The sequence below is a fragment of the Candoia aspera genome, chromosome 4 (genome assembly GCF_035149785.1).
Source record: "Candoia aspera isolate rCanAsp1 chromosome 4, rCanAsp1.hap2, whole genome shotgun sequence".
In the NCBI taxonomy this organism is placed as follows: domain Eukaryota; kingdom Metazoa; phylum Chordata; class Lepidosauria; order Squamata; family Boidae; genus Candoia; species Candoia aspera.
The window spans coordinates 117,210,312-117,224,525 of record NC_086156.1 but is presented as its reverse complement, the minus strand read 5'-3'; the positions used below and the strand labels follow the sequence as shown (position 1 = coordinate 117,224,525).

The window sequence follows — 14,214 nt, the reverse complement described above, 5'->3', positions numbered from 1 at the left end:
GGCCTTCCTGACCCTTTGGGCCCTGTGCAGAAGCTTCCCAGGCGGGCTGGAGGCACAAGGGAAGGGCGGCTTCCTTCTCTGCAGCCTGCTCCTTGGACAGGAAGGGCCGAAGGATCTTGGCCGGGTCCAGAAAGTTACGCTTAGCACGCGTTGCTTTAACCAACGGGTCAGATGAAGCTCAGAACTGGTGAAACTCCAAGCCTAAATTCAGATGCGGCTGCACCCTTCGAGCTCTCTCTCTCTGACCAGGAATTGTTGTACCTAACCTAGGAAGTGTATTTCTAGGTAAAAGATTTCGATAGCGTGAAACCTCAAACGCTCTTCTGGAGCACTGGCTTCCAGCACTGCCAGGGAAATGTTTCAACATGAATGAGTGGGACTGGCGCCCACTGCCTCCTGGAGGGCTTTGGAGGGTGTTGCGTTAAACGTAAAAGCCACACGGGGGATAACATTCATTTGGCAAACGGGGCCTCCTGCAGGCACAGTTACTCCTCTGTGGACACTTGTAACTGGTCCACGGGGAAAAGCTTAGACTTAGCTTGAACGGTGCCATAAAAAAAGAAAAGGCAGCTGCACTGTAGCAGCTCAGGCTGCCCTCCGTTTCCTCCCGTAAAAGGAGGGCTATTCCCACCCCAGCCGGTCACCTGGAGGGAGCCTCCCATCATCACCCACCACGGTCTTTTCAGGACATAATGAAGTACGATATGGCGAGAATTTAAATATCTGCATATAAAAAAAGCTTCACTGAAATCAGCAAGATCTTCTTTCATGTGCTATTTTGTCTCATTTTATACTTCCAGAAAATTGCAGACAGAGAAAATCTGCAACGCACACTCCTCAAAGTACATTTGGTGATCCATTTTGCCACCACGTCTAGCGCAGTACAAAATGTATGTTCAAATAGGACTCCTGCTCTGTGGCCCAGTTTCAGTGAAATTGGAATACTTTGACTAAGCCTCATGGTTTCCAGACTTACTATTCTAAGACTCAACATTTGACATGGGACTACCCTGAAGGAAGGAACACTGTGCTTGTAGATGATTGCTCTGCAGCTCTTCAGGGCTCGGAAGACTTTCTTTTCCTATCTAGAATCCAATAACCAGAAGGGCTTGGGGAGGGGGGGGAGTGCAACGAAGACTATAAGGCAGATTTTAAAAATTAACACAAATGTGTTTATCAGAGAAACCTGATGCTAATAATAGAAACAGCTCTTTTAAATAGGTGCTTAAAGGCTGTATTTGCACTATGTATGCTTATCCCGGTTTACCCACTTAGTCCAATTTTCTGGGTCAGTGTAGCAAACTAACCGTACGGGCTGGGTTTGTACATGTCAGGCTAAAATGTGGCCAAGTGGCCGGCCACACACATGGACCAAACCATAAAATAACTTGAATTTTACCTTTCTGAAATATCGCAGTACAACACAGGAATGACATTAAATCACAGGTAAGCTTTTAAACTACCATGTGACCCAAGTTCATCCCGGAAGAATGTCTCAAAGTTTGCCCTGCTAATTCACTTGTACTCTGCAAGTATATCTGAATTTATAGCACGTTTCTGTAGCACAGATGGGCCTATTTATTAACGTAAGATGGGATGTCTGGCAGGGACGGGCCCCTAGCTGTGCTTCCCTTGGAGTATGATGTTGCACCCCAGGCTTGCCCGCTGAAGCTTCTTCGCAGTGCCAGGTTTACTCAGAAGCCAATCCCACTGGATGGGTAGAGTGGCTCAATGGCCTTACTCTCCCCTCCGGAGCATGGCAAGGTTGCACGGAACTTCAGCCTGGGGTTTGCAGTCCCCTTGAGATCCATCTACCCGGTTGCAGCGCCTCCGTTAGAATATCAGGTGCTCCTTCCGTTTTCTTTCGTGAGGACGGGGCTGGCTCAGACGCCGTGGCCCGGGGCAAACCGGGTTCTGTGATTCTCAGATGTGCAAGTAGAAGGAGACCCTCCACTTGCTGCAGTCTAAGAGCGAGACATGGCGAGATTCAGGCCCTTTGCGGTTTCTTTTTAGGTTGGTGGGAACATTCCTATCACAGATGTCTCTGTATCAAGTGAAGAGCAAGTTTTGTGAAATGCGTTTTAAACTCAGACAAATGTCTGTTAGGTCGGACAGAAATAATAACGCTGCATTCCTATTGTGAACTTTTTTTTCCTCCATCTTAATTATATGGCTTTTAGCAGTTTCCCCCTCTATAAAATTAGGGTAAAAGGTTTTAAGCCATAAGGAAACAGAATTACACAACGGTGCTAAATAAATAAGATTTTTTTGCATTCTGGAGACCTCGACTCACTAGACCCTCTGAGGTCCCATGCAGTAATTTAAGTGCAGCAGTCTCACTGCTGGACTGTCATAATCACCCCCCGAATCTGCTTGAAAATTGTTCCCCATCAGCTTGGTGAGGGAAAAAAAAACACCTTGTAATAGTTATTTTATCACACTAATTTAATTATACATCAATTTATTCCTGTGGGGCAAACGTAACACACTAGGGTGGCTGGAACCTAGCTTTCGATTTTTTAAATTTAATATATACAGACTTTTTAAAATACAAAACTTGGCAAAAAATCATATACACATGTACATTCATACATATGTATGTAAGTATTAAAAGAACTCTCATCTGGGAAAACAGTAAAATCCCCTTTGTGAATGTGGACAAAATCTTTTAATGAATTGCAGTAATCAGGGAGGGGTTTTTTTTTTCTTCTCTTCTTCCTTTCTTGCCCTAGAGGAAAAGGAGAGAAATAAGCCACTCCCTTCTGAAGTATTTAAAGTTAGAGAGAAAAAAAAAAGGGGGGGGGAAGGAAATAAAACATCCCTATTCTTTTTTTCGCTTGTGCTAGTAAAACAAACAGGCACACACAAAAGTCGTGGTCTTACTAGTATGGAACTAGTTAACCTTTAACAATTTTATGCTGATGTCATAACTGAGCATGAGTACTGATTAATCCAACCTTTTCTCTCTCTGTTCCCCCCTCCCAGTAAAAAATATTTTTATTGAGGGAGGTGGGGGGAGAGCATAAGGAAAAAAAAAAAGAAATAATTTAGAGCAGCCATCTTTGTTTTATGCAGAAATCTTGCCAGGTTCCCCCCAGTGCCAGGAATGTCTAAATATTGTTCATGACCACAGATCTTGGGAGATTGAAAAGAAAATATCACAACAGCAAGAAGAGAAAAGGCTTTATCTTGATTATCCTTTTTTCTTGCATAAGATTTTTTTTTTTTTAATTTGGAGCTGATTGCTTTTGGAAAGGGGGCATTATCTTTTTGAACCCTAAGGAAGAGGGGGTTAAAATTAAGCCAGCCATTTTGGTTTCTTTTTTTTTTTCCCCTGTCTTTCTTTCTTTTTCCATGGGGGGCACATTTATCTTTTACCTCGCGGGGGGGCCTGTTTTAAAAATAATTTAAAGGCGGCCATTTTTGTTTCTTGCTCGGGTGGCAAATATTATCCTGAACTCCCCACCTCAGAACTGAAACCCATCTTTCTTCTTTCCTCCCCCCCCACAACCTTCAATTCCCCCCCCTTTTTCCCCTCCCTTTTCAAAAAGGGGGGCCGAGGAAACATTGCAAAGAGGAACAAAGTTGTAGTGGAGGCGAGTCCTGGCAATTGCCTGGGACTTCCCCCCCCCACACCCCCTTTTCGGGTTTTTTTTCAGGTTGGGGGGCTGAGATGGTCTGAGGGGGGGCGCTTTTTCGGGCGGGCGCGCGCGGGCGGGCGCGGGCGGGAGGCGGGGAAGGGGGGCTGCCCCCCCGTCGGCGTTGCTCCGGTGTTCCCCCACCCACCCCCTCCTCCGGCACCACCATGGCTTCCCCTCTGAGGGAGGACGAGGAAGAGGAGGAGGAGATGGTGGTGTCCGAGGCGGAGGGGGATGAAGACGAAGAGGAGGAAGAGGAGGAGGAGGAGGAAGACGACGACGAAGAAGCCGCCGCCGCCGCCAACGCCGCCGCCGCCGCCGCCGGGGACGACAGCCCGGGCGACATCTTCCCGCCCGCCGCGCAGGCGGAGGCTGCCCCGCTGACCCCCGCCGCCGCCACGCCGGCCGCGGCGGCCGAAGGGACCGCGGCGCCGCCAGGTAAACAACCGCCGCCCCCCCGCGCGCCCCCCCCGCGGAACGGGGCGGGGCGGGCGGCCGCGGGTAAACAACCAACGGCTTTCGAACGCCGCGGGGCCGGCCGGGAGCGCCCGCGCGCCGAACGTTCAGGGACCCCGCGCCCCCCCGCCGCGCCGCGCCGCCGGCCCCTCCCCCCGCGCCCCGCCCGGCTTCCCGGCGCGGCCTCGCCCCGCGCGCGCCGCCCGGGGACCTTCCGAGGGCAGCCAGACGCCCCTCCCACGCGGCGCTGGGGCCGCTTCCCGCGAGGAGGGTCCCCGCGGTCCGCCTCGGGCCTCCCCCTGCTGGCTCGGGGCCTGGCGCTGTCTCCGGGCAGGCGCGGGGGCGCCCCCGCGGGAGGACAGGGCGGCCGCTTGGGGCCGTAACCAGCCGGGCGGGTGCTGGGGTGGGGGGCGACTCACGGAGGGCCCCTCAGGGTGGATGGGTGCGGGCGGGGGGCGGGGGCTGCTGGGGGAAGCCTTGGGGGAGGGGCAAGGCTTCCAGGGAGCGGCGCCGCCGGGAGGCAGCGCTCGGGGCGGGGGGCCCTGCCGTCCTGGGCTGCCGTGGTCGGGGCTGCAGCGGGTGGCTCTCCAGCGTGCCCGTGGGCAGCCCTTGGCGGCCGGTCCCGGGGACTTGAGGCCTCTTACGCGCCTAAGCGCCAGATTGACTCGAAGCACAACGCACCTCTCGTACAGGTGTGTGACCGGCGGTAGAAGGCGTCCCAGGTGTCCGAGCCCGGTCGGTGGTACAGCACTTGGCAGGAAGGTCGTGCGGGCCATCCGGAGTCAGAAGGCACGGCTGTCTGCAGCTCAGCCTAAAGGAGCGGGGCAAAAGGCGCGATAGAGAGGTTCAGAGCCAGGCGGGGAATGCCAGGCCAAACTGCACATTAAAAAGTAAAAAGCGGAGATAGGTAGGTAGGTAGATAGATAGAAAACCTTATAAAACTTCTAAAAGCTGCAATTTCGAAAGGTGTATTTGGCTAACTATTTTGCCTCTGAATTGGGCAAAGGGGGGAAAAAAAACATAACTGAAACTTGCTTAGACGTTGTTATAAGTGACTTCTGGTGGTTCCACTAAGGTCATTAAACGCTGAATAGGAAAGGTCTTCCTGGTAGATAGGTAGCAGGGAAGGTTATTCTCTTGCTTCTGGTTTGAGGATAAAGTAAACTTGGGGAGAAGCAAAATGGTTTTCTGTCACGGAGGGCTTGTACTTTTGTTCATTTTGGCCAGGGGCTGCTGGGAATTCTGAGTTGCGGCCCCATCACTGCTGGAGAGGCTGACCTGCCTCCTGTGCGATGTGCTGCTTATCCGCCTGTCTGCAGTGCTGGTGTTACTGTCACAGATACAGTGACGTTCCCTTGTTTTATGAAGCATGGCCAGTTTACCAAATCCTGCCCCTGCAAAATGGAGGGGCTTTGTTGATGGCTAGAAAAATCATGTGGCGGGGGGGGGAGTTCTGGCTAGAGCCTTGCTAGGAATTTGTATCGGTCTGGGTATATATAGACCGGTATGGATGTGCCAGACAACATGTTGATTTAATTATCTTTAAATTGATGGACTCTTCCCACATGGCTTTAGCTGCTCCTGCGTACCGCCCAGTTGTAGTTCATTTGATTTGGTGGTAGACCCTCAGTCAATAATCCTGGTGCGTTGAGAAATTAGGGCTATTCCCCGGACTTTATGAGAAGCTGCACTATAGTACTGTAGTTCCTTCTACCCCGTACTGTTTGGGTATGTATTGCATCCGTCGTCCCAGACCACGGAAGAGCTGTTGTCAAAGCTAGAAAATCTCAGCAGCCCTTCTGTGGTTAGCAGTAGATCTTCTATTACAAGTTGGTGGTGCCTGAGGCATGGGCACCAGCGCACCCACTCTTGCTTGTGATGTTTCCATTCTGCAGTCTGCATTTGTGTTATTTATGGGGCGAAAACAGGACTGTCATGAAACTCCTAGCAAAAATTCCTCTGGATAAAAACCTTGCAAATTGGGTATAGTGGCTGTAACCTGTGGGATCGATCTGTTGGGCCCCCATGATGGTGCAGTATGGTGTTCTCACTTGTTCTTATTGCTTGCAGCCCTGTGCTTTCAGCTGCTGATCACTGTAGCGTCAAATAATAAATACAAACACTTACATTTTGGTCTTATAAAAATAAGCAGGTTTTTTTTTATCATGTTTTATCATGACTCCTTAGCGGCTTGCTTCCAGGGTGGTGGCATTGCTGTGATTGTGGCAGAGACCACTCAGGCAGCAAGTGCTGAAAATGTAGGGAGCTATGACACGAACTACAACTAGTGATGTGTTAGACTAAAACACACGGGGACTTAGAAGAGAAGCTAAAAGGGGGGAAAAGGGGGCATTTGGGCTCTGTCAGGAGGAAAAGGGAGGCGAAGGAAGGGGTGGGCCCGCTGCCCAGAGGAGGCGGGAGGGCAGGAACAGGTGAGGAGGAGAGAGCAGCTGCTCAGCCCCAGCGTGGCCTTGGTCTTCTCTGCAGAGAGGCACTCGGCCCGGCAGAGCCGTTGGCCTAAGGAGGGAAGGGCAACCCGAGGTGAGGAAAGGGAGGACAGGGGCACGTGGCCGGCATGAATGAGCTTTCGGGCTCCGGGACCAGGCCGGTTCCATCTAAGAGTCTTGAGGGCGCCTGCGGATCCCGTCCCAGAGCCCTTCACTGTGTTTTGGGGGAAATCACGGAGGCTGGCGTAGCGCCGGACGACTGGATCGGGCGAGCCTTACTCCCATTTTCAACACAGGGGGGAAAAAGGGGGGTAACTAAAACTTGGAGATTGTTAAGCTGTTAGGTTGTGAGCATTTCAGAAACAATGCAGGGATCCCGCATGCGTTTATCAAGGCTAAGTCATGCTGAATCAATCTGACAGCATGCCTTGATGGAACTACTAGTTTAGCTGACCACAGGAAAGGTTACAATGGTATATCTTGACCCCAGGACAACGTTTGCTAAAGCCCGCCCTGGGGTTCCTGTAAAGGAGATGACAGAACGTTGCCTGGAGTAGGCAGTCGAGAGATGGCTGTGGAGTTGGGTGAACGATTATATCCAGCTAGTGTGGGTGGCTCCGTGTCAAGCTCGGGGCTCTGTCCTGGGTCCAGCGCTGTGCAGCGGATTTCTCAGTGACTTGGAAGGGGGGTTACAAATGCCAGATTTGCAGATGACACAAAGTGGGGTGGGGGGCATAGCAAACTTCTTAGGATTTATTTTAGGAGGGTCTTGGCAAGCAGAAGTATCGACAAAATCCGACAAGGTTAATTTTAACGGGCAAATAGGAAGTCCTACGTTTGGGTGAGATCAAAGGCATGAGCACAAGTATATGAAGAAAGACCTAGCTCTCTTGTGCCAACGATGAACAATGAGTTTTAGGAATCTGATGCTTTTAGTTAATAGGATATGGCCAACAGGTACTTCTACACGTAACAGGTGATGCTTTACGTTGTGTAAAATTTTTTTCCTCCAGCTTACGAAAGTAAAAAGTACATTGATGTAGAAATTAAGCCTGTAATATTTTGGCATACTGTAGCGTGTTCTGAAAGAATAAAAGACTCGGTCTGTGGTGGTTGCATCACGTGCACCGTGCGTTTGCCCCCATCGTGTCTGCTGCTGTTGGGGTCAAGAAATCACATCTGTTAAGCCGCAAGACTTCTGGCTTCTTCTCTCTATTGTGAGAACAAGCATCCCTGGTTCCTGTGATGTTAGCAGAGCTTATCATTTGTTAGATTTCTATCCTGCCTTTTGTTCAGAAGCCTAAGGGGGGTGTACATGACGTTCCCTCCTCCCATTTTCTCCATCAACAACAACCCTGTGAAGTGGGTTGGGATGAGGCAGAGGGATTGCCCCGAAGTCATCCTGCGAGCTTCCAAGGTTGAAGGGGGACTTGAACCCGCGTCTCCCTGGTGCTAATCCATCACCTTAATCACTACATCCCAGTGGCCCACAGAGGCCTGGATGGGATATCGGTGCTTTTAATTTGGCAAAAAGCTGCATTTTATGATCTCCGAGGAAGGAGATGATTTTAAAATACTGCCTGCTGCAGCTGCAGTCTGCATGCTGACCATGTCTTGGTTTATTGAACAGATTTTTAACGTGCCTCTCAAGTGGCATGGCCAGCGGCAGATTAGGAGGCTGCAAAAATACGCAAACAGTAGCTAAAACTCCCCCCCCCCCCCGGTTTGGCACAATTCGACCAGATTTCGACTGAGAAGGATATTTGGGCTCTTGAGGAAGAGGGAGGGATAGGGTGACACAGGAAGGAGAGGGAAGTGCAGGCGGTGCTCAGGCAGTGGCGGAGTAGGGTCAAGAGCCTCTCTGATGAAGAAGGCCGTGCTTTTGTCAGGATGGTACTTCAGAAGAAAGAAAGTTTATCGTTGTGCGGGGGGGGGGGGGAGAAGCAGGTGACAGAGAAGAGAAAAAATAATGGTAGTGCCTGCCAGTTTTGAGAACTTCCAGGGAGCCCCAAACAGTACAGAAATACTTAAAACCAGTCCCTGGTCAGATTTTCACAAGCTTCCACTTACTCTGGAAGCTGAGCTGGTCTGGCCCGTCCTTTCGGTCTGTGGCCTCTTGCTCCCAACAAGAAAGAATCCCCCCCCCCCTGCAGTGCCAAAAGGCCTGGGAGGGAGCCTGGTGCCCTGACCTCACCCGGCTTGTAGGGGCACGGTTTGGCCATCCGTCCGTGCCAGCAGTGCTCCTTGCCAGCTGATGCTCTCCTGGTGCAGTTTTGTGGCAGGGTGACTGGCTTGAAGACTCCCCTCCTGTTTTCAGCAACAGGCTGGAGTTGACAGCTGGTTGTCAAGCTATTTCTGAAAGCCCAACGGCTTGCTTCTCTTCCCTCCTATCGTGTTCAACGGTTGAGAAAGCAGAGTTTGGAAAATCTGGGCTTGCTTTTAATCTGCTGTGATTTTCACAGACAAATCGCAGAATTGAGCCACCCCGTAAATCTTTCCTATCTCACTGAATATGCTTTTTCCCCTTGCCACTCCCATCCCCGCATGACTGTTTTTATCCTCATGATTAAGATTTCTCACTAATGGAAATGGCTGTTATTCTCCGCCATTAACTGACACAGATAAAAGGCGCTGTTCCTTTTTCTTTTCAGATTGGCTGTCCAGTTGTTTTTTTTTTTTTTTTTTGGTATTAACTTGAAATACATAAATACTGTTTGTCTAAGAAGGATTGGTCTACTATAATTTGTAGTTATGGCTACTCATCTACATTCCTTCTTCCCCCCCCCTCCCCATTTCCTATCCAGATCCTTTGTTAGCTTTATATAATATATATTTTCAAGGTAGGGAGTAGAAATATCACGTGTGTGGAAAATTCTAGTTGATTGCCTGCCAAATATAAGAATCTTCTGCGCATGTGTGCCAATATTATGATTAGGAAAGGGGGGTAAGGGGGAACAAGAAAGCCTGGAAGAAGTAGGGAGAAAAAAAGATTGATAGATGAATTAGAAATTGACAAGAGTTGTGGGGGAGGGGGTGTCTGGTAAAACCTATCCTGATGTATTTCCCCCCCTCGTATTTGTCAATTCCATCCCATCAGAAGCGGAAAGAAGGTGGCCTTGTATGAGGGAAATGCAACAAGGTGAATCTGCTTGGAGGATTCAGAGAGAAATGTATTGTCAGAGTGAGCTAGAATTGTGCCAGATGCAAAATGTAGTGTGTGTGTGTGTGTGTGCGGGGAGGGAGGGAGGGAGGGAGGGGGAGGGGGTGATGGCGGTGGTGGGGTTGAATGTAGTTATTGCACCAATATTCATTAAGTTTAATGGCATTTGCTGTAACTGGAGTGGAATGGAGAAGGGGTGACAATATTGGCTTTATCTGCAAGACGCTTTGTTGTTGTTTTAAAGCATAATAGTACTTGGTTGACTCAGTGTGGGCAAGGATTGTGTTGCAAACGCTTCCCTTGCCAGTGCCGCCGCCGCCTCCCCCCCCCCCCCCCCCCCCCGGAGAAGATGCCTGCAGTGGAGCATCAGCTTCTTGGTTGATTAAGCCCAGATCTGCCTTACACCTGTTTTTAATTTGGGAGGTCTGCTAGGAAAGATGTGTATTTTTGGACCGCATTTTGAACAGAGATTCAACCAACTGCTGGATTGTCTCTGAGATTTGGCAAGGGTGCCTGCTTTGTATGAATTGGCTGTTCTCGGATATTTGACAAAGAGAGAAAGAGGAGTGACGGTGGGGGACAGGTCTGAAATAGGAAGGGGGGATTGGGCATGCCATGTCAGTGTCTCCCCGTAGGCCTGACTTAGCTGTCGGAGTAGCTCCCAGGGCTATTTGGAGTTTGGCTTGGTTTTAGACGGAGGCTGGGTTGGCGCGAGCGAGGAAGATCTGGCTGGCCGGCAGTGCGGATATAAAATTATCTTGTTGGGTGGATGAGGGGAAGGGGGTTGGATTTGTACCAACCACGTTGAAAGGGAAGAATGCAGCCGCTCTGTTTACCCACAGAGGATGGACAACGTTCTCTCCCCACACACGCTGGCTTTCTCCGCACCCGGTGTGTTTAATCTTTGACCTGAAGGAACTCCCCTGCGGGAGCGCAGGAGGGCAGCTTAGCCTCCTGCAGTCCCGTTTAGCCTGCGACCTCTCGGCAGAGCTGTGGGCGCAGGGAGCCAATTAGTGCCAGCTGTGATTTATACAGTAGCTCACGTCCTGTGGGTTTTGGGGCGGGGGGAGGGAGCGGGGCGGGGTGGGGCGGGGGGGAGGCAGGAGACCCTGACAGCACACGCGTTGTAGGTCACCCAGCAGGCACTGGGTGGCCAGGGCTCCCGGCTCCCTCCAGATGTTCCGTCGCGCTAGAGGCGGCTGCCTTCTTTCTGTGCTCCCCAGGCGGTTGACCGTATTGGAACTCGTTCATCACTCCAGTTGCAGAGACACCTGGAAGCGCTCTAGGCCGCCAAGGTGGGCCAAATCCCATATTGGCGCCTAGTTACGTTTCTGGGCCGGCCCTTTAGAAGCGGGATGGAGCCGGAGATGCCGGCTGGTGACGTGGCGGACCTTTTGTGACGAATGAATCCTACATTTGAAAATGCGTATAAAATTGAAACGCGGTCTCCGATGCTTCTGGGGGGGCGGGTTACTTTGCAGCCTCCACGTACTGGTCCTTGCAGCGACCCACTCTTAGAGGGAGCAGTGTCATTCCTGCCTATCCGATAAGGCAGGGGGTTTCTAGATGGATGGTTCCTGCACGTGCACCCCAAATCAGCAGTCTTCTCTGAAGGGGATTGCTGTCCTCTCATTAAGGAAGAAATACTTCGTTTGGGCGTAGCAATCGCTTCAGCGTCAGCGGAGGCTAGAGCAGCCATGGTGGGCTAAGGCGCTTTGGCCCGCTTTGCCTATTGCTGCATCTGCTCCTGGGACAGGTAGCTCCGCTCTGCTGATTCTCCACCGGGAGCACCGCAGCGCGTTCTGCGTGGAGCGGCCCAGCGCAGAAGGCAGCGGCTTTTATCAGTGACAGGAAGGGCCTACGGAAAGAACGTTGGTTATGAAACGGAGGTGGGCGTCCTCTTTGGGCTGGGGCAGCACTTCTTTTCCAGTAGGTCCTAAAATATTTTATGTATTTCTATGTGAAATAAATATTTTTAGTAACAGGGAACACGGGGGACAGAGCAATACCTTGCCTGCCAGTTGAATTTTCTTACTTGTCAGTTGCGGGTAACTCACGTTGCCGATTTTCAGGGATTCAGCGCTGAATTTTGGTGGCACAATCCCCGGTGTCCGGGGGCTGCAGCAGAAGAATTTGCAAGAAGGGTTTGACTACGTACACTCGCCAAGGTGATTCAGACTTGGGTTCAAGGAATTGGTGATGCTGTGTAAAATGCTAAACGGTTGGGACTTTGCGTCTGAGGGGTCACCACTCCCGGCACCTAACTTTCTGGTTGTAAGTTCTCCTTTTGCTCAGTTGATGGAGTAGAGATTTGGGGTGGCGGCAGCCTTCCCTTTTTTGCTGGCCAATTACAGAATGCCTCCCTGTTCCCTCAGAGGTTGAGCTAATGTTGGACTTGACTTCATTTAGATTCTAGATTAAGACTTGGCTATTAATACAAACTGTTTAAGTCTTACAGAATAAAGCTTTATGTTTCTGTTTGTTAAGGTGAGTTGGTTTAAATTGCTGTTATTGAAATCAGATGTACCTCAGGAGTTGGGAAGATCCATAACCTAGAGGCCATCACTAGAAAGATCCTGTATCTTGTGCCTATCAGCCGAATTGATCTTACTTAATATTTAATTTAATTTAATTTAATTTAATTTAATTTAATTTAATTTAATTTAATTTAATTTAATTTAATATCAAACTTATATGGCCACCCATCTCACAAAAAGTGACTCTGGATGGCATACAACAATTAAGTAGAACAATAAATATAAAAACAGTAATTATTAAAACTACAAAACAATTGTTATTAAAATATAAAAAACCCAAGACACAGGAGAGAATGAATATTAACTGCAATGATGGAGCCATCTTCGAGTGTCACCGGTCCCCTGGGAGCCCCAGGCCTGATGACACGGCCAGGTCTTGAGGGACTTCTGGAACATTAACAGGGATCTTATGAGGCCTTTGAGTAGGGCCCTGAAACAGATCTTAATGCATGGGCCGGTTTGTCTGGTAGTCAGTAACTTTATTGATTAGTCAAATGACCATATCAGAAAGTTCGTTTGTTATTAGGGCTTTAGAGGTAGATAAAAACAACTCATGAAGTTCTCTGGGTAGCCTGCAGTAATTTTACATAAGATGTAGAAAGACATGAGAGAATTCTGGACCACGTGCAGCTGCAGATGAGCGGTCATATTTCCCATGCTATTCTCTGTAATATTCCCTGCAGGTAGTGAATTAGCACATCGGAACTTGTACTAATTTACTATTACTATATGTTCTAATTTAATGTGGAGGAGATTCAGAAATGTGATCAGCCACTCAGAGTCCGAAGCTACTGCCTTGCTTTAGGCCATTTAGGTAAATTAAATACAGTGTGATCTCAGTCTAGGAAGTATTGAGGCCACTATCATCCTAGCCCATAGCCATAACTAGCTTTATCTTAAAAGAGAGATCTGACTGCCAATAAACACTTTATGATTCATGATTCAGCGGATTATGGGCTGGTAGTGCCATTCATTTAAAAAAAAAGTGCTGTTTTTAACCACCTACCCCATGAAGGGTGTTTATTTTAAAAATCTTTTGTAGTAAGCTAGCCTGATTTGTGACTTTGAATGGGTGAAAGTTGATGAAAATAGCAAGGTTTCTTCAGCCTGTTGCTTTTTGATACTGCGGTAAGAATACAAAACTGGAGCTTTTAAGTGTTTTGCTCAGCAGTTTGAACTGACCAATAACATACCCATTCTAGCCAGCACATATGTATCTTACAAGGAATAGGTATGTGCAGGTATATGCCTCCCTATGTCTAACCACTTGATTGCATTAACTGAGTGTCCCTCCTTTCCCAGTAAAGTTCTCCCTGCTTTGGTAGCCAGCTTTCCCTGTTGAGACTTCATCCTTGTCCTGCCAAACTTGGAGTGACCCGGATCTGCTTTTGTTCATGTGCGCTGCGCATGTGACTGCTTATACTCAGACACACTGCTCTGTCCTGCGCTGTTTTTATGGCCCCTCACCTGGTACTTCTCCACCTCCCTGTAATATCAAGCTTTCCTGAAGTTCCTGAGAAGATAAACTCATCTGCTGGGAGGTAGTTTAAAGGGAACATCTGGAAGATGAAAGTGGCACCAGGATACGTCATCAGGTCTTGTTCTAGTGATTGTGTTGCTCATACCCAGTGGGGGGAGTGTGGCAGGCATCCCAACCCAGCAAATAATCTTTTTATCTCTGTCTTTTTTCTAATTGGATATGTGTACCATAACCTGGGAGCAAGTCTGTCTGGACTGTGAAAGCAGAAGGGGAGAGTAGAATTACAGGGGAAGGTTAATTTTTATGTAGTACCCTATATGTGATTTTTTAATGTTGACCCATAAATAATGTTACTTATTTATTTCCAATGGATTGAAGCAGTATCTGTGGCATTCCTGGTGATCATGAACTCAGCCCCTGGCTTTAATGGTGTGACCTAGCTATGTTATCTTCGAACCTTCCCTTGAACTTGTCATGGGAATTGAATCTGAAAGGT

The 14,214-nt window shown here is 49.2% G+C and overlaps 1 protein-coding gene across 5 annotated transcripts in view; it reads left to right on the top strand.

The window, feature by feature from the left end:
* The first annotated feature begins 3,753 nt into the window (after window positions 1-3,753).
* The window catches only part of CHD3 (chromodomain helicase DNA binding protein 3), a 55,835-nt gene continuing 45,374 nt past the window's right edge, over window positions 3,754-14,214 (top strand). For 3 of the 5 annotated variants that reach the window (XM_063301655.1, XM_063301656.1, XM_063301653.1), the window contains exon 1: window positions 3,755-4,076. In XM_063301655.1, coding sequence (XP_063157725.1) covers window positions 3,806-4,076 — 271 coding nt within the window. In that variant the 5' untranslated portion in view covers window positions 3,755-3,805. Of the gene's footprint in view, window positions 4,077-9,482; window positions 9,681-14,214 lie in introns of those variants that run through there. The other 2 variants (XM_063301654.1, XM_063301657.1) reach the window with 2 other exon arrangements.